The 20647-nt window shown below is 33.6% G+C and overlaps 3 protein-coding genes across 3 annotated transcripts; 2 read left to right on the forward strand and 1 right to left on the reverse strand.

Annotated features, from left to right (window-relative positions):
* The first annotated feature begins 2418 nt into the window (after positions 1 to 2418).
* LOC129799178 (coiled-coil-helix-coiled-coil-helix domain-containing protein 1) lies at positions 2419 to 2922 on the forward strand. The gene has a single exon (XM_055842857.1). The coding sequence runs from the start codon at positions 2495 to 2497 to the stop codon at positions 2852 to 2854; it is 360 nt and encodes a 119-aa protein (XP_055698832.1). The 5' UTR covers positions 2419 to 2494; the 3' UTR covers positions 2855 to 2922.
* On the reverse strand, positions 2825 to 5001 carry LOC129799177 (2-hydroxyacyl-CoA lyase 1). The gene is made up of 3 exons (XM_055842856.1): positions 4811 to 5001; positions 3302 to 4734; positions 2825 to 3240 (listed from the first exon to the last, which is right to left on the reverse strand). The coding sequence occupies exons 1-3, from the start codon at positions 4997 to 4999 to the stop codon at positions 3021 to 3023; spliced, it is 1842 nt and encodes a 613-aa protein (XP_055698831.1). The 5' UTR covers positions 5000 to 5001; the 3' UTR covers positions 2825 to 3020.
* Positions 5002 to 9518: 4517 nt separating this feature from the next.
* LOC129799179 (vesicular glutamate transporter 1-like) lies at positions 9519 to 15942 on the forward strand. Its single transcript, XM_055842858.1, has 5 exons — positions 9519 to 9626; positions 9689 to 9840; positions 9908 to 10733; positions 15376 to 15614; positions 15676 to 15942. Exons 1-5 carry the CDS (start codon positions 9617 to 9619, stop codon positions 15847 to 15849), a joined length of 1401 nt encoding a protein of 466 aa, XP_055698833.1. The 5' UTR covers positions 9519 to 9616; the 3' UTR covers positions 15850 to 15942.
* The last annotated feature ends 4705 nt before the right edge of the window (positions 15943 to 20647 follow it).

The raw sequence follows: 20647 nt of genomic DNA on the forward strand, positions 1-20647 counted from the left end.
TTTCATTTTTACATTGTTACGAAATGACGGTTAAGATTGAGAAAATAAAATGAATAAAACATTATTTTCTTCAAAATTAAATTCTCTTCTAGTTGAACTTAAATGATCCTTGAAAAAAAATTTAATAACTTTTACAGTGTGTTAAAGTCAATATTTCTTTTCAAAATATGCATTTAAAAAAAAAACCCTAAATAAAGTTCTTATTTTACAATATTTTCCATTTTTTTTTTGTTTAAAATTGAAATATTCTTAAGAAAAATTGAAAATATTTTTAGTTTATTTTTTCATGGAGTGCTATGGCAAACTCTTCAGTAAACTACTCATTAGTCTATCATTTTGTAATATTTTTTCTCAAAAAAATAATTTAAGCACTTGAAATACGTATAAATACCGGCAATTTCATAAAGCTTGGTCTTTTCCTTCAGAGAAAATTACGAAAAAGTTTTGGCTTTCTGAATCAGGCTCTCCCTAAAAAAAATTCAATGGAGTCTAAGTCATTTTTTATTGGCTAAAACATTTTTGGTAGGTATTTTGATAAAAACGGTAAGTAAAAAATTTACTTGGTAAGTTAAACATCAAAATTGGTAAGTAAAAAATCAAATTGGTAAGTATAAAAATCAAAAATAGTAAGTAAAAAAATCAAAAATGGTAAGTGTAAAAATCAAAAATGGTCAGTAAAAAATCAAAAATAGTAAATAAGAAAATCAATAGTACAAATGGCACAAGTATATTTTATAACTTCCCAAAAATTCCCCTTCGCCCAGGAAATTTGCATTTGCCCCACAGAGGGTAAAACTAATAATTTCTTACAACACAGAAAATTTCCCTTTGTCCTAGCAGACGATATTGATAACTTACGGAAACATAAAAAATTTCCCTTTCCCGCAAAGGGCGAAACTCATAACTTTCTAAAACATAGAAAATTTCCCTTTGCCCCGAAGGGCACACAACTAATAACTTCCCAAATCACAGAAAATTTCCCTTTGCCCTAACTGGCGATGCTCATAACTTCCTAAAGCAGAGAAAATTTCCCTTTGCCACAGAGGACGAAACTCATAAATTCCCAAAACACAGAAAATTTTCCTTTACGCCAAAGACCGAAACTAATAAATTCCTAAAAGACAGAAAATTTCCTTTTTGCCCCAAAGGGCACAACTAATAATTTCCCAAAACACAGAAAATTTCCCTTTGCCCTAACTGGCGATGCTGATAACTTCCTAAAGCAGAGAAAATTTCCCTTTGCCACAGAGGACGAAACTCATAAATTCCTAAAACACAGAAAATTTTCCTTTACGCCAAAGAGCGAAACTAATAAATTCCTAAAACACAGAAAGTTTCCTTTTTGCCCCAAAGGGCACAACTAATAATTTCCCAAAACACAGAAAATTTCCCTTTGCCCTAACTGACGATGCTGATAACTTCCTAAAGCACAGAAAATTTCCCTTTGGCACAAAGGACGAAACTGAAATTCCCAAAACACTGAAAATTTCCCTTTACGCCAAAGAGCGAAACTAATAAATTCCTAAAACACAGAAAATTTCCCTTTGCCCCGAAGGGCGCACAACTAATAACTTCCCAAAACACAGAAAATATTTCTTTGCCCTAACTGGCGATGCTGATAACTTCCTAAATCACAGAAAATTTCCCTTTGCCTCAACAAGCGATGCAGATAACTTCCCAAAGCACAGAAAATTTCCCTTTGCGCCAACAGGCGATACTGATAAATTCCAAAACACGGAAAATTTTCCATTGTCCTAAGAGTGAAACATTTTACCATTTTTGGTTTTTCACCTACAAATTTTGTTTTTTTTTTATTTACCATTTTAGAATTTTTTACTTGTCAAATGTACATGTACAGTCTCACTATTGTACTAATCTATGTACAGGGACATGAATCAGAAATATATTATTATTATTATTATTATAAATTTGATTTATTTATTTACCAATTTTGATGTTTTACTTACCAGTTTTTATTTTTACATACTAAATTTGCATTTTTTACTTCACTTTTTTGATTTTTTATTTACCATTTTATTAAAATATTTACCATTCTGCTGCAACCCTTTTTATTAGAGCTTATCAACGAAAATGTACATAATCCAAAAAATATGCATTATCCCGGGACCCCCTGTACAAGAAGTCGCCCCAACTGACCTATGTTTTTTTCAGGTAATGTGTAATTTAATGCTAGTTATTAAAATATATTGCCATAGATCCGATTTATTAAAGGAATATGGGACAAATATAAAGTGTTCGAAGGCAAAATATGTGCGAAGCCTGAAAGCCTCTCCATATATCTCCCCCTTGATTAAATTCACTCTAGGAAAAACAGTTGGAATTTTCAAAAGATTGAAAAGGCAGAAAAATTTGGCGGGAAGCCGAGAAGTAGGCAATTTTGCAAAAACGCCCAACTGAACGACAAATTTATTTCGACAATAAAAGTGAGGTTAGGGAGAAACTCCGGTGTTGTGTAAATATTCCCTCTGTGAAAATGAGGATTCCTTCAGTCATCCTGCTTCAGAGGACACCACCACAGAATGAGAAAAAAGTACCCTTCAAGGAGGCTCTGCCGCTGAAGCTGAAAGATCATGTGAGTGGCAAAGGAGGAGCGCAGTCTGATGTTGCCTGCCTCCATGAGATGTCCATCCTCTTTGCCTGCCTCAAGGGAGCTGAATTCAATGAGAGTGCCTGTGTTAAGGAGATAACCAGCCTGAAAAAGTGCTACAAGACCTTCCTAGACACCAAAACTCAGAAAAAGGCAGAAGACAAGGCAGGCGGAATGGTAACAGGGAAGGATCTCAACTACAGACAACTCAATAAATACCTGAGGAACTACCCACAGCCCAAGTGATTTATCCGGATTAATAGTCAATAAATTTATAAATACAAAAAAAAATCTTTTCCTCCGGGGATTTTATTCCCAGTGTCCCTTGTTCCAGCAACCTAAAAAAAAATGTTGAAAATAAATTGCACCACATACCAGTTGAAAATGTTTCCGGAAGTTGCTTCCGGAAGGCTCAGAGCTTGGATTCTGTGAGCCAACCGAAGGTTTGTTGCTTCCTCACGGCACTTGGGCTGATGATCACGTTGATAATTGTTGGTCTGTCAGTCAGTGTGAGGGATTCCTGAACGGCTTTCTGGAGTTCAGGAATCTCCCGGACAAAGTAGCCCTTTTGATTGAACAGTGCCATCATGTTCTCGTACCGGGTTTCGACTGTGAGGGCTGACGGGGGAGTTCTGGAATAAAAATGGGGTTGTGGGATTCGGGAAAGGGTGGAAGCTGCCTTGGGATACTTACACTTGAGTCAAGTCTCCATCGCTGCGGATTGTGTCGTAGCTTTCCTGGTCAAATCCTCCGTAAATGCCTCCATTGTTGACCACAACAATGACAATGGGAAGTCTGTAGCGAACCATTGTCTCAATTTCCATTCCGGAGAACCCAAAAGCCGAATCCCCCTCGACGCAAATCACCTTTTTCCCGGGGAAGTAATCCCGGCAGAACAAAGCAGCTGCAATGGCGAATCCAGGGCCTACTCCCATCGTCCCAAAAGTTCCAGCATCGAGACGATGCCTGGCCAGGGAATTGTGAAGCATGGACCTTCCGATGTCCATGGTATTTGCCCCTTCGCTGACAATTATGGCATCCTTGGGAATGATTTGCTGCAGATGATGGAAGACTGCGTAGTAATTGAGAGGAGTACTAGTGTCCAGAGCCATCTGGGACACAGTCTTTTGATTTTTCATGCACTGTCCCTTGAGTTCCTTCCACCAATCCTTCTCCCCGTTGAAGATGAAGCGCTTCTGGGCCAGCTTCATAAAAAGCCCCTCAGCAAAGGGCAGGATATCCGACTGGACAGCTACCCTGCTGAGGATGCTGTTGTGCATCTCTTCAGGGCACAAATCCACCTGAATGACCTTCACATCGCCCGCAAAGCGAGGAGGTCTCCCAAAGTGCAAGATCCAGTTGAGACGAGCGCCCAGGAGAAGGATAACATCAGCCTTCTGGAGTGCCAGAGTCCTGGCAGAAGCCACACACTGAGGAGCAGTGTCCGGAACAACTCCCTTCCCCATTGGCGTGGCCAGGAATGGCAAATTGGAATTCTGAATGAGCTTCCGGATTGCCCCTTCGGCCCTGGCATAAGCAGCACCCTTCCCAATGATCACAAGAGGACGCTTGGCCAGAGCCAGAAGATTAGCCGCCTCTTGGATACTCTTGGGCTCTGGGTAGCTCAAAGGTGGAGCTGGATGGACATAATAATCCACAGCTGATGCATCAACTTTAGCCTGAAGAATATTCCCCGGGAAATCAAGGTAAGACACCCCCGGACGCCCATAACTGGCCAATCGAACAGCCTTCTCCACATGCTGCCCAATGAGACTTGCACTGTGTGGCCTGGCTGCGTACTTGCAGTACGGACGACTCAGTTCAATCTGTGGACACTCCTGGAATCCCCCAATCCCTTCGTGGTCCACAGAAGTCGACCCAGCAATAACCACCAATGGCCAGCAATTTATCTGGGCATTGGCCATGCCACCAGTGCAGTGCAGCAATCCCGGACCCGAAACAACTAAACACACCCCAGGCTTACCAGTCAAGTACCCAATGGCCTGGGCAGCATAGCAAGCAGACTGCTCATTTCGCATCCCAATGAACTTCAGTCCAGCCGCCTGCATGGCCATCGACAGCTCTATCACGGGAATCCCAATTATCCCAAAGACATACTCAATGCCCTGGAATGAGATTGTTTTATGACTTCCTTGACCTTTGCTCCGGAGAGATTAAGAAGTGAAAACTCATGGTATTTACCTGTTTCTTCAGGGATTCCGCAAGGATTGTATTTCCATCAACTTCCGTCATGACGCTGGAGAACTTTTTCACCTGTAGCAGTGGATGATCAGGCAACTTTTGGGGTTTTTTGGGGCAAAAAAGGGAAAATTTCCGCTTCGGAAGGAGAAAGTCTGACAAGAATGTTTGAATGGGCCGATAACGAGCCATGATGTATTTCTGGAAGATGGCGCCAGAAGTCTGAATCAGCTGACTAGAAAAATCGCTCAATTTTCGCGGGATTTCGCTCATTTGAATTTAAAAAAAGATATGGTGGTTCTTCCGTTACAATAATTTTCAATTTATTTATCCCATATTCTACAGAATTTCCATTTTTCCTTTTTTCTAAAATAGAATAGAAATATGATAATGAAAATATTGAAGTACATTTCAAACAAAATTCTTTAAAATAAAAGCTTTTTTTGATCAGAGCAATTTACAATGCTTTTTAGTTTAGAGTAAAATTGTGTTAAAAAAAGTCTAATAAAAAAGGAATTTATGATAATATAAATTGCTTTAATTGAATTAAATTGACTTCGCTAATCTATATTTTTGCGCTCTAGCATCTAGTCTAGTCGGTTGCTACAATGATAAATTTTATCGATAAGTCAAGAAATCAGTAATTGAAACACCTTGCATTTTAATTTTAAATTAAACATTTTGTAAAATCAGAGGAATATTTTAACTTTGGGAAAGTAAAAAATGTGTACTTCAGTAAACAGCCAAAATTTTTCTTAGATTTGTGAAGCAAAGAATAGTGATTTATATTTTGCAACTATTATTTCATAATTGTTTCTTTTTATCTTAAGGTTTTAGCCAAACCAAATATTAAACCACAGAGTACTAAATTTGGCTTAAAAAGCCTAAGATACACATCAATAAAGCTCTTTAATTATTTCTCACATAAACACCCTGAAGCAACACACAAAAATATCAAAAATATACTTAAAAGTACAGATTTTGTAAAAACTCATACTTAAAAGATTTCCTCATTATTTTGTATCGATTTTCTCCGCATTCAAGTTTTCTTGTCTGTTCTGATTCTGATTATTTTCATTTTTTGTAAATTGTTGTATATAGGGGAAAGTACGCTCCCTTCGAACGTTCATGCCTTCGAATAATATGAATTTACTTTTAGTTTTCCTAAGAGACTTATGTACATTATTAAATTTTATTTAGCTTATCATCAATTATTGATAATTCTGTGATAATCATGTGTAAATCTCTTATAAAAAGTAGAAGAAATTCACATTATTCGAAGGCATGAACGTTCGAAGGGAGAGTACTTTCCCCTAGTCTCTTAAATGTAAAATTGTTTGCTTGGGGCATTAATAAATGTTTTATTATTATTAGCTGAGTTTATTACTGTATTATTTGAATTTTTTTAAATGTTTAGATAAAAAAAATTATAATATTAAAAAAATATGCTAATTTTCTAGATTAAAAACATACTTAAAATATATAATTCATTTTTTAAGGAGTTACCAGGAATCCGTGTTACCCCGAATCTGTCAGGTGCTTATCAAAACTAAAGGAGAATTCTTCGATGAGAACTGAATTTTATGATTTTATTCATGTTTTTTTAAATAAAATAATGAAGTAATAGAAATGAAATTGCAACAATAATAAAAAGTAATTTGAAAAATAATAAAATATATTTGAAAAAGTAGAATTTGGGCTGAAAATTTCAATATTCAAAGAAGAAACCCCTTTCAGAACACATCACACCGGAAACCGACCACAATCCGTACCAAAAATATTCCCTCGGCATTATTTTCAGTTTTTCTGACTCTTAATAATATTTACTAATAGTATTAACTTCATATTAATTAAATGATTATTAAAAGCTTAGATCAGTTTTGGAATGTGCGGCTACTTTTGCATTTTTGCCCATAAAGCTAATTTTTGACTGATCCTCAAATTATAAATTTTTTAGCAAAGGTATTTTCTCATATTTTGTTTAAAACTGTACTTAGGTTTATATATGAAACTATTTCAGTCAATAGAAATGGATATACAGTAGACTCTCTCTCAATCGTGAATATGGGGCAAAATGTCATCCGGTTTAGCGATGGAATTTAGCGTCAAAGCCTTTGTAAATTCCACAAAAAGTGCTCAATTATAAAGAATCACGATAAAATAGGAAGAACTACAGCGAATTTGAGCAAATTAGCTTCATAATTAAGCGTGAAAACTGTCAACAAAATTTGACGCCCGATTGAGAAAGAGCCGATTGAGTGAGAGTCTACTGTAATAGCCAGCGTTTTCCCGGTCTAAACCAGGTGTATTTAAACTTACGAAGGGTGTATTTAATGTTTTGAACGTTAGTGTACCTTTGAAATTTCAATTTTTCACCAATTTATTAAATAAAATTGAGCCCATGAGCCTTATCGTGATAGGTACACAAACAGATTGAGAAACTAAAATATATCACGATAAGGCTCAATTTTATTGAAACATAGGTAAAAAATCCCAATTTCAAAGTTACCCCACTTCCACCTATATGAGAGCCAAAAATAAATATTAAAAATATGTTGTTTTTTTTTAATCTTTGGAACCAACGATCCTTAAGTATCCAAACTACACTACGTGCAGAAAAATAATCAATTAGTGCCATACGTATTCCTCATTCTTACGTTTCCATGATGCTTCCTCGAGAAATTTCTACGTTTTCTTGACGCAAATTATACCTTGAGGAAATTTCGTAGGATCGAAGTAAAAGAAACATCTGGTCGTTAGAGAACGCTTAGAAGGGAGTGCCTATGCTTCGTACGATCCATCGCAAGCTTCGTAATAACTAAATTTTCCTATGTTTCTGAATAAATGTAACTCCGCAATATATTTTAAAAACTAAACACTGTTCCTTAGTTTTTAAAATGCGATGAGTCAGATGTATTGAAAAACATGGGAAAAATTTAGTCTTTACGAGGCTTAGGAACGTACGACGCATAGGCTCCTTCCCTTATTGGCAGTTTCTTAAAAATATCTAAATTGTTTTTAATGTTTCTAATAGAATCCAAGTAATATAATTTTTTCATTAATCTACTTCTTCCGCTTCTTCCTATAAGGATAGGTGTTCAAATTTCATATCCCAAATGGTGCACAACGGGGTGCTAATAGTTCATGACACGATTTTATAAAGTGCGAATAGGTGTACCTTCGACCCTAAGTCCGCTGAGAAAAACTCTCCAAGATTGGCGTTATAATTTTTGTTTAATTCTGATCTTTTTGACGGTTCTGACTTTGGTATTTCAGGTAAAAATACCGTAATATCGAGGTAAGGGAGTAACTAAAGGTCAAAGTAATCCCAATTTTATTTGATGACTAATAACGTTTTTTTACCTAATTCCTACAATTCTGTAAAATATTACTACTCGGGATTTAGGGATAAATAGTCTGAAGGGCGAAAAATGTTGAACAAATTTCAAAAACTATATTTTTGTATAATAAATAAATTAAATAAGAAATAAAAAAATAGTTTAAAAAAATAAATGGGCTTACCGCCACGTGTAACGTGGTGTTCTAAAATTTTCTGCTAAAAAAAATATAACAGTTTTCTGGGGTTTTAGATTTATTTTAGAAATGTTATATACCATTTTTAAAAAATTTTAGGGATGAGAAAAATATATTTTGTAATCTGATCATAGTATCCCTGAATACCAAGTAAGCAGTATTTCCTCAACCGTTCTAGAGACCAAACGGTTAAAGACAGCGACTTATAATTGCAATATTCGGATGACCCCCCCAAAAAGTCAACCCAATAAGCTGGAATACTTTGCCACTTAATTTGTGATGTTCGTTAAATTTTGTTAAAATTCCTCACAATTTAAACAACAATTCGAAAACAAGTATTTCGACAAAAAGTATTAAAAACACTAACTATAATCGAATAAAATAATTTATGTAATGAATCCTATGACATTTAAAATAGCCCAATGAGTCCAATTTTTAAAATTCCTAATTTCTAAAAAAAAAAAACAATTAATTGCAGGAATTTTCAAAATCTGATAAATCAAATCAATTCAGAATAATTAAGCCATAGATAAACCTTAGATCTGAAGACCGTATTACTTGAAGATTTTACCACGAGCAATATTTTTGCACGAAAAATTTGGAAGGTTTGCAGACTGTTGAGGGCTTTTTGCAGCTTCTTAGACTAAGTAATAAAAAAGAATTTTCTTTTAAATATTTGGGAATGCCAGAAAAATAATATTTTTTTACAAACTTATTTTTACCTAATGGCGATAACTCTTTTCCGTCTTTTGAGACTCTGATGAGCACCCAAAGAAAAACATAAATATTTTGAGGAAAAAAAATTTTAGACTATATAATCAGAACTATTAAAAATCAAATTCTTTTGGAATGATAACAAAATATAAGGATGTCTGGGATATTTTTTAATTCTTTGATCTATTTCAATTAATTCTTTGATCAAAAAATTGTGACATTTACTCGCTAAATATGTTCTGGATGGAGTTAGGATTTAATGGACATAAAATAATTTTTTCTTTTGGATATAAAAGACATCTTAGGCACTAAAGTTTTAGTAACATTACCTAATTGATAACAAGTTTAATAAAGCATTATAGTTCAGCCGGAACTCTATAGTTACACTAAACTGAAATTCTTCTACAAAATCTACAAAATAATACTTTTTTAATATATTTTATTAAATTTTTGTTAAAGTCGCACACTGTTCCCAGGAACAATCAAGTGACTTGTGAAAAAATAAAACGGCTCAACTGAAAATTTTCTCCCAAAGTCATTCCTCAAAATTTAGCAGAAATAATGGGATCGAGTAAAGAAAACTGCTAAAAGTTCACGTTATATCTTCCTAAACTCTATTCTAATTTTTTTCAGAAATAAATCTACGTATTTTTATTGGACTTATGGTCTTCCTCATCAGCTTTTACCTGTACATGGTGCGTGTCAATCTCTCCATAGCCATTCTGGCCATGGTGCCGGCCAGAAATGATTCCACTACATCTGACTCGATAGAGGCCAACATTGATGTGAGTTAGCATGAATTTTTGGAAAAGAATTCTAGCTAAAAGTTCGTTTTTTTTGCTTTTTTTTTAGTATGGAGAAAAAATAGATTGGACTTTGAAACAGCAAGGATTGATCCTCGGAGCCTATTTCTGGGGCTACTTCTGCACATCCATGCCAGGAGGATTTCTTAGTCAGTACTTTGGACCAAAAAAAGTTGTTCTGGCAACGATGATCATCTCAATAACCATGACTGTTCTCACTCCCTATGCTGCCAAGTGGAACTTCTTCATTTGCTATGCTGCCCGATTTTTTATAGGATTCGTGGGAGCTCCTGTCTTGCCATGTCTTCACCATTTGATTGCCAATTGGATTCCACCGACGGAAAAAGGAAGGTATCTGACTCTGATTGAGGGTACAACTCTGGCTGTTGTGATAACTTGGCAAGTTGTGGGGGTTCTTATGAAGTACATTGGCTACACTTGGGGAGGATTTCACGTGCCAGCAATCTTTGCCATAATCATAGCTCTCATGTGGCAATACATTGTCTATGATTCTCCTGATCAGCATCCAAGAATCAGGCCAGATGAGAAGGCATTTATTGCAGAGGCACTGAAGGGAAAGGTTACCGGTGCTGGTGGGGTTCCTCCCTTCAAAGCAATTATGACATCCCTGCCATTCCTTGCCCTGATCGGTCTCCACTACGGAAGCCAGTGGACGTTCTTCTTCTACGTCACATCCATCCCAAAATTCATGAGTGAAGTACTGGGTTTCAGTTTATCCACAACTGGACTTCTCTCAGCCATTCCCACGCTAATGAAGGTGGTCTGGGGCATCGTCTTTGCAGCCATTGGAGATGTTTTACGCAAGAAACAGACCATTCCATTGGGGAGAATAAGGAAATACTTTACAATAGTATGTAAGTAAAATTTATTCCTGAATATCCTTTCAAAAATCTAACTCTTTGGGGTCGACTTATAGACAATTAATTCGACTTACGGCGTTATCACACTTGCACATTAAAATTTTAATGTGATTCACATTAATTGTCGCTTGTGAGCGTCGAAATATGTTATTTGTGTCATTGAGTCACTTAATATTTGGGGTTTTTCTATTTATTGATAAAGAAGTGGACTTGGCCTGCAAAAATAAGTTTAAATTTACCTAAAGCATAAATATTTTTCACATTAAAAAATTAAAGAGAAAATCGCACTAATTTTTCGCAATAATGCTATAAATCAATTTATAACAAATTTTGCGGGCCAAGTCTACCTTTTTATTAACAAATAGATCAAATTTTGAATATAAAACGATTCAAACACACAAATTACACATTTTGGACTCTCACCAGCGACAATTAATGTGAATCATATTAAAATTTTAATGTGCAAGTGTGATAACACAGTTAGAGGTAGAGAAATTAATGATTGAGATTTTTAAAATGAAAAATTATTTAAATTATTAAATTGAACTGAATTTATTTTTTTTTATACAAAATTCTTTTTAAAAAAAATCAGTTTTATCGATCACAGAAAGAATAATGCGATGGATCAGTGAAAAACAATTTTTTCTAACAAACTTTTTGATCACAAATGAAGAAAAAACTCCAGATGCAAAAATATGTTTAAATAAATAAAATAAGCTAAACATGACCAGTGAAGTGAAACCTTAATCAGGAGGGTTTATTGGATTCTAAGTACATTTATTTAATTTACAATAAAACCAGAAAAAAGAAATTAGAAGATTGTGCTAAATTAACATTTTTTAGCAATAAATTTTTTCAATTTTAGTTACTCAAAAAAAATATTCTATAAAACATTTTGTAAATATTAGTAAATTCCTGGAGACTTATGACCAGCGCACAATAACTTTTGTTTGTAAACATGTTTTCAAAATTTCCCATGAGAATGAGCGAGATGACTAGATCTATGTTTCATTCACTCTCATCGAAATGTCAAAAACATGTTTACTAAACAAAAGTTATTGTGCGTTAGGCATTACATTAAAAAACTGCTCATGAATAGTACAAGCCACTAAGAGGTTCGTAAAAATTCGTAGAAGTTCATAAAGTTTTGTCTGTACGTCTCTCCATAAACATTATTTAAAAATGAAACATTTTTCATAGAGTTTTCTTATAAGTTCGTAAATTTTAGTTTGTCTGGCAAAACGTTACAAACGAATCACAAAATATCACGTTTCATTTCTCTCTGTTTTCAAGTATTTACGAACAAATCTTTCCAAAAAAAAAAATAAACAAGAATGTATGTTAAGAAATCATTTTTCGAAAAGTACTTGTGAGAAAAGCGCAAACTTTTACGAACTTGTTAGTGGGTTACACGGTTTATGAACATTTTTTAAGTCCCCTCGTTAATAGAATAGAATGAGAACCTACGAATGCTCCTAAATCGTGTAAGCTACAGAAAAGTCTACAAAATTTTGTATTTTTTTCTAAAACTTTGTTCGTAAAATGATTATTTGATGAGCATTTTAAGAACTTTCACAAACATTTGTTCATAAATGTTTGTGAATACCAAGGGGTTACTCATTTTTGGAATACCGACACATTTTTCCGTTAGAATCCATGGAATCCACGGAATTAGAGCGTAAGATTCTGATAGAATATGAAATGATATTCCTTCAAGAATCACTGGATTCAAATGGAATCACAGAATCATTCTTTCCTAAAACTCTGCGACAGATAACGATAAGCTAAAGTAAATACATTACAGATTTCTATGATTTTTTTTTCCAAAGAAGATTAGACATTTTCAAGTAAAACAACAATCGTAGAATATGTCTCATTCGAAAAGAAATACGATTTCTCCCATGGCGGATACAAGATAAAAGACCCAGTTAGCAAATGCGGTTAAAACGGACCCCCAAAATACCAAGAACAAAATTGTGATCGATAAGAAGAGGAGGCTCTCTACGAAGCAGAAATTGTTTTTCGAACGCAAAGAATATGAATTTCTCGAAAATTTGCAAAAATAAGCTTAATTATTAGACTTCGAGATTTCTAAAAATTAAAAAAAAAAAGGAAAAGGAATCCACTTACGACCTGTTTTTCGAGGAAATCACTATGCCGATTTATATGGTTTTGTCGAATTTAGACAGAGGGTACAAAGGCGTTTTCATGGATCTTAGTAGGTTACCAGAAATTGTTTTTTAAAACCTAAGGATCCCAAAACGATATTCTTAGAAACCATAAAGGCTGCTTTTGGATTTTATAAACTTTATATGCTTGAGAAATCAGAATAAATCTTATTTTAATCCGATTTTGATAATTTTAAGTGGTTCAGTTTTAAAAAAAGGAAATTAAAAGCATCTTCCGTTTCTTTTTTTTTACTTTCTTAGGAAGATTTCGACAAGCTTTTTGTTTAAAATTCACATCGTGTTTTCTGATGATATCAAATTATTTTCAAAAGCAAAAACACAAAAAAAAATCGAGTAGAAATTCTGATAAAGAAAAATTATTTTTTAAATGTTTAAAATCAAGAATATAATTTAAATTCAGCAATTTCGAAAGCTGAAAATTTCCTAAAGCCACCAAAAAGACTTTTCCTTGAAGAACATTGCGGGAAATGTTGATCAAAAGTGGACTGAAAAATGTTGTTTTTTAGAATCTTAAATACCTTTTTTTTTTCAAAAATTGAACTCTAATCCCATTTTGATTATTTTGAGGCCTGGTGTGAAAATCTTTATAGCCAGATATTACCTAAAACCTGTTCCATGGTGATATTGTAACTTTTTCTATTATTAAAAAAAAATCTTTCAGGTTCAGAATCACAGAAGAATGGAATAATTGAGAATCACGGAATACCGAATTGAATTATTAAGAGAATCACACATTTAGAATCATTAGAATCACATTGGAATCCCATGGAATAAACGGAATATGGACACAAATTTTCGATCTTGAGTAACCCCTTGGTGAATACACAAAAGTGTTCGTAAAATTTTGTCATTTGTTCGTAAAGTTTTGACAGACTAACAATAACGTACGAACAAATGTTCGTAAGAAAACAAAAAAAGCTCGTAAAGTACTCAAGTTACGAGGAGTATTTGTGGGAAAGGCACAAACTTTTACGAACTTTTTAGTGGGTTATACAATTTAAGAAAATTTCGTAAGTCCCCATTAGGAATTCACAAATGTTTACGAACAATTTTATGAAATATTTGTTTGTGTGATAAAGAATCATACCTGTTTGTAAATAATAACTTAAAATTGACCATTAATTACTTTAAACTTTAAAATAAATCTGAGATTACTAAAAGGGTTCTTTTCATTTTTCTTTTATAAAAAATATATTTCACTATTTTTGGGCATTAAAAAAATAATGAATTCCATTAAGTTGATTTACCTTATCAATTATTATAGTCACTTTCTCATCGCTTTTGGCTTGATATATTATATCAAGCCAAAAGCGATTCTTTCTGACCAAATTTATTAATTTAAAAATAGCCAATCAAAAATCCGATTTATATCAATTACTTAAAGTTTCCATAGAGTTTCTCGCAATGGACATTTGATGCTTACTACCCTTTAATGTTGTCCTGCTCCTAAAATTAACACGAAAATTTGTCATATGACATTGTCATGATGTTACAGAATTCCCCTACTGAACTACTTCCAAGACATATCCAAAAGTAAAAGCAGTCGTAAGACCTGTTTTCGAAAGAAACCAAAAAATGTTTTTTCCTTGGTTGGAGAGGGAAACGGAAAAACGTCTGAAGATAATGTTTTTTATTAGGGGTCACCGAAGACCTGAAGTTGATATCTCTTACCGTTTAAGCTCTAGATTGGTGATAATTTGAAGAAAAAGCGGATTATATAATACATATTGCACTTTCTTTGGGTTCGAGCAGTAAAAAATGAATTCTTTAATGTTTAGATTTTTTTCCTATTAGTAAAATTAACAAAAAAAAAATTTAATTGTTCTTGTTTTATAAAAAAAAATTAACAACAAAAAAATTAAATGCACTTTCTGAATTTGATTAACCCTTTTGCTGACATGGCAGATTCGCTTTACATTAATATTCCTTAACGTACCTTTAGCTTATTTTACTGTTCTTTTTACCAGAATTATATTATTTAAACATTCTTTTTGTTATTACAAATATAATGAGGAACATTTTTATATAAGGAAACAGTGATTTCCAAGACCTCTCCAGCGGTACAAGATTTTCTTTAATCGGTTAAATCATTTAGCAAAAATGGAAAATAATTCAAAAAAAAACGAAACCGACATTTTGATTTTATTAACTCTTTAAGGACGATAGGGTCAAATATTGGGGATCAAAAATATCACTTTTTTTACTTCTTTGAGCAATAAATAACTTTAGAAGGCCGTAGAAATAGAAATCGGTACACAGGTGTTCCGATCGTTTTTAAAGGGTTAAGAGTGATAAAATATCGGAAGCCAATGCGTTTGTTAAGGACAAAGAATAACAATGCCAGGTGTTGTAGAGATGCTTTAGAAGACCTCTTATAATAATTAACACTTTTAAATTTAGGAAGCATTAAAAAAAGTGTAAATTTTATTTAATTTTTTTTCTTTCAGCTCATATTGTACCAGGAACTCTTTTGCTAGTTGTGGGTTTAATTAGCAATCCTGCCCTTTCTGTCACAGTGTGGTCAATCCTTTGTGGATTTGCAGGAGCTTCAACTATGACAAATCTTCAGAATAATCACGATTTAGCACCAAATTATGCTGGAACTCTCTATGGAATAATGAATTCTGTAACAATTACAGCAGGATTCATTTCTCCTCTTGTTGTAACGTACTTTACTGAAGAAGAGGTAAGAGGTATTCCTTTCTTAAACCTAGGCTTGTAACTAACACAGTGCAATTTTTGTATAGAATACTCTGGGAAATTGGATGAAAGTGTTCACAGTTGCTTCTGTTTTATACTATATCACTGCAATAATTTATTTTATCTTTGGATCTGGAGAAATTCAACCGTGGAACGATATTAAGAAAAAAGACGAAACATCCAAGGCTGAAGAAATAGAGAAAATCTCACCTCAAAATTAGGAAACTATTTCAAGGTTTCTGACTCACAGAATTTGCCTCAGAACATCTTTCAATATTACCTATATTGCTTAAATTGAAATCAAGTGTAGAAAACATACTTTATTTATTTGTGGATCTTTTTAAATATGCCACGATAATGGGATTTACACCACATGTGCAAATATTGACATCTTCCAGAGAATATACATAATAATGGTTAAAAAAAAATTCTTCATGGGAAATTCATTATCATTTTTTGTGAATATTCCTTCTTATTCTTATTGCTCGAACTCTAAAAGAGAATAATTAAGTCATCTATCGTTGATGATCCATATGAGCGTTGTCGCTTCTAAAAGCCAAGCGGTTAGAGATAGAGACTTAGGAATATCAAGTACCCCCCTCATAAATCGATCGTACAAAACAAACCATGAGTTTCATTTTGCCCTCACTTACCCTTTGTTTTCATTCTAAGACACATTGTAATCTTGAAAAGCCTAAAGATTTTTTTATTAATTTTTTTTACGATTCTGTTTCCAAAATTCGGGTAATTTTGGTATTTAATAAGATTGTTTTTTTTTAACTTGGTTAAATGCTTGAAAAAAATTTAATTTATCTAAAAATGTCATGAAAATCATGGACAGCTTACTCTGTCTAAATCTTCATTTGAAAGAAAAAAATCAAAATTTTCTTATGGAGACTGCTTCGAAGTATTCTGTCGAATTAAATAGCCCCTATGACTCTATTGTGGTACAAAATAAAAGAAAATGTTAATAAATAAATTCTTTATCTATCTACCCAAGTAGCAAAAATGAATGACCACAAAGTAAATTCTAGTAAGCCTTACGTAATGACTTAGTCATACCTAAGGTCCTTGAAAATGTTGAAAATAGTATTACTGTAAGTTGAAAATCGTAATGAAGAAACGACAATAGTCGTATACCTCTTAGCACTAGAAACTACAATAACAAATACGTAGTTTTTTTTTCATAAAAACGAAAATTATCATACATTGTTTTGTATTGATACACCCCCCCCCCCCGCCCCTTACCCATGATATAGGTCTGAAGCCTATCGATCATTCATTCATAAAAGGCAAAATATACACCGAATCAGACTCTGTTGGACTTTCCAAGGTTAAATGTAAAACGTTTCACAAATTTTGTTTAACGGTTTAATTTTTATTGTTCATTTTCGGTCCGTAAAAAGTGTCTCGTCCTTAAAAAGTTAACCACGTGAAGTTAGCTTACCTTGCACTCGCGATCTTATACTTTCGGTCATTATCCAAATCTCAAGTAGGGGAGAGTAGAAATGAACACAGATTTAAAAACCGATAATTTAGCAGAACGACTAAGCTCGGCCTTCCTCACCACGTTTCTGCTAAGTTCCTTCATTACCGCTAAAACCGGATTGTTGACCGATCCACGACGAGAATTCTGCGTCCATATCGCCATCACTCGTGAATAACACCCGAGATACTTGAACTTCTCAACCAGTTTCATTGACATCCCACTAACATATAGTTAGAGTGCACTTTACAGGCATCGGGAGATCACTATTACTTCCGACTTGACCACGTTCGAAGGTAATGGTTATCTCCCGGCAGCCTGTACAACGCACTCTATCTAAGGCTCTCCATACTGAAACCATGCAGTGATTACGTATGGTTTGGCAACAGCATCGTTGATACGCACAGATTAAAGGAAGCTGTTAATCCTAGAGAGAAGGGTTTTACAGAGGGTCTCGGGATTATGCATATTTTCGGGACCGACAAAAGCGCGCGAAACGGCTTTATGCATATAGAAAATTTACATACTTTCAGGAGACTTCTTTTGAATAAATTACAGAAATGCCATAAAATATGCAAAATATTATTGACGCCAATTTCTTGGGCTATTTTCAGTGCCAACGGTTAATAAGTCACGCATTTAAAATTTTACAACCTCGAAAAAATTGCATACATTTAGGGAACTTTTAAAAATGATTTCACAAATGAACTCCTAGTGATGGACAAAAATGCATAGATGTGTTTGCATAATCCCGATATGCATATCCCGGGTCCCCCTGTACGATGAATTTTTGGACCTCGTTATGATGCAACTACATATCGTCGGTTGCCTCAGCAACTGTGCTAACTGCATTTTGACAACTTTTCAGGAGACCATTTTTTTACTTTAATCACATTTTAATAAAAATCTAACCCCGATTGAGTTATTTTATATTACAAATATCGAAAGACCATCAAGTAATCTGTCTATTAATGCAAAGAAATTGGAAAATAGTAGATTTTGCACACTAAAAATTAAGCATTTCCTAAAAGAATACACAATATGCAATTGTGCTAACTAACATCGTTGTTCAAAAGTCTATCTGCAATGTATGGAATTTTTGCAGATAGCACAATTGTTTATCACAGTCAAAACCTAACAAGGAAAGAATTTTCTTTTTTTTTATTTTATTGACTCCGTGTAGAGCAACATTTTATTGTCATTTAAAATTTACTCCAAAATTTATCTTCCGAGTGTGTTTTCTTTTTATCAACACTATTTTGCTCTCATGGATCTCTACAAAGTCTACAAACGGTTCCTCCTAAAAGTGTTACGTTAATCTGAAAGTGAAATATTTAAGAAAAAACGATCTCTGATATATAAAGAAGAAAGGGGATACTTTCACAAAGCTTAAGGATCACATGAGAATAAGCATGGAAAAAGGAAATTGGCACCAGATATGTGACAGGAATTTATAAAATTGTTCTGGCCATATTGAAAAAAAATATGGCAATTAAAAGTTTATTATTATTATTATTATTATTTATTTTAATCAAAGCTGATAGGGTCCGTTCTAAATGATTATATTAAAAGAATACTTGATTATGAGATATCAATTTTATTTCTGACTTTTCATTTTGTTTATTTTATCCATTTTCAATTTCTGCAAGTAGTATCATCATTTTTTTTTCTTTTGAAAATTCATATAGGGGAGACTGGGGCACATGTAACCATTTTCGATAGATGCGAATTTGAGGTGATTTTCCAAAGACACCGTGATTTTTTGGAAAATCTTTTTTAGCTAATGTTTTACCCTTGGGTATAGGCAATACATCGAAGGTAATGCAGATGCTGGAAAACAATTGAGTTTTCCATAAAAATAAAATTTGTGTCACTGTCGTCACTGTGCATTTTTCTCTTTTCACAAAATACCTGGGGTAGAAGTAAACACTTTCTGGGGAGGATGTAAACACCCTTTTTTCCACCCTTGTAATTAACTTTGCACCACTTTCGATTATTATAATTACTTAAGAGATATATAAAAACTGTATATTTTTCAAAAAATCACGACACTTTTTACAAAGAATAATTAAAATAGCAAAAAAAACTAAAAGCATGCAAATCAAAGACATTTTTCAATGGATTTTCCCCATATTTTGACATCATGTGACTTTTTATTGAACACAGTGCCACCAATTTTTTTCGTAATCTATGAATTATAGATATTTCGCATGAAGGTCAATTTCCCGCTCTTTTACCTACTCATTTTGTGTAATTGAAATTGCCTGTTTACATCTACCCCAAATGCTGTTTTCTGACCAATTATTAATTCTTTTGAAATAATGAGAATCTCAATTTGTCTAGTAAATTCATAAATATAATCCTAAAAGATGTAGGAAAGAACTGGTATTGCTACATTTCGATTATTTTACACAGTTTTTAATTTCCAGGTGGAAATCCAAATGACCAAAATAATTGAAATATCCACATTTTCGGGAAAAATGATTTTTATTTTTAAAGTATTAGGATTTTATTGACCAATTCATCTGTGGACATACATCCCCATGGTATCTATCAATGCTTATGGGTTTTATCCTCTGGAGTCTTAAAATTAATGAAAAAAATCACAGTGTTTACAACTACCCCAGTTTACTACTGCCCCAGTTCCCCCTACACAGAAAAATGAAAAATTCTTAAACAGAAACACCCAGGAATTTAATTTTAAATCCCATTCAATGAATGCCAATGCCCTAATTCTAAATTCTTGATCATTTAGTTTTAGTTGCAATTTGCAAATCTGTAGACATTTTTCATTTTCCAGCTAATGCTGAACATAAGTTCCCGGTGTCTAAGAGCTAGGGATTCTAGCCCATTTCTCTCACTCAGAGCTTCTAAACTTAAACGTCTCGCGGATTCACGTCCAATTTAAGTTCCCAGGTTCTCAAATAAGTTAAGTTCCCAGGTCCTAGTTCATAAATTTAGAGTCAAAATTTTTCTGTGTGTATGAAAATTTTATTTTCCTTCTCCGTTAGCTGTTATTATATTACATTCCAGTTTTCGTGTACTTTATGCGTCGATTTTGGACCCACGATTCTGGACGAGATCTCTTTTTTACACGCTATGTCAAGATTTTCTAAAATAAAAATACTGAAAAAGATCAGAAACAACAGAATGTGATTAGAAATTAAAAAAAAACGCCTGTTTTATTGAAAATTTAATAATAAAAAATCATAGTCATATTCTTACCTTCGGTTAATAAAACATCTGCTGTGAAAATTTCTGCTCCAGGGTGACTATTCAGAGAATTTTGTGATCTATCGTTTAAAATATGTGGCTCATTTTTGACTTCAGGCTGGTCAGATGAACCCTGTTCACTCGTGAACATCTCTTGCGAATTATCGACTACATGAATGAGAGTATGAGGAGATGAATCTGGTTCATCCTGATTATTATTATTAATCGTATCGGGATATGTTTATTACAATTCAGCCAGGTTATCGTATACCCTGTGTTGGAAGAATCTGCCGATCGTAGATCGCCCAAGAACGCCTTCC

The sequence above is a fragment of the Phlebotomus papatasi genome, chromosome 1 (genome assembly GCF_024763615.1).
Source record: "Phlebotomus papatasi isolate M1 chromosome 1, Ppap_2.1, whole genome shotgun sequence".
NCBI lineage: Eukaryota > Metazoa > Arthropoda > Insecta > Diptera > Psychodidae > Phlebotomus > Phlebotomus papatasi.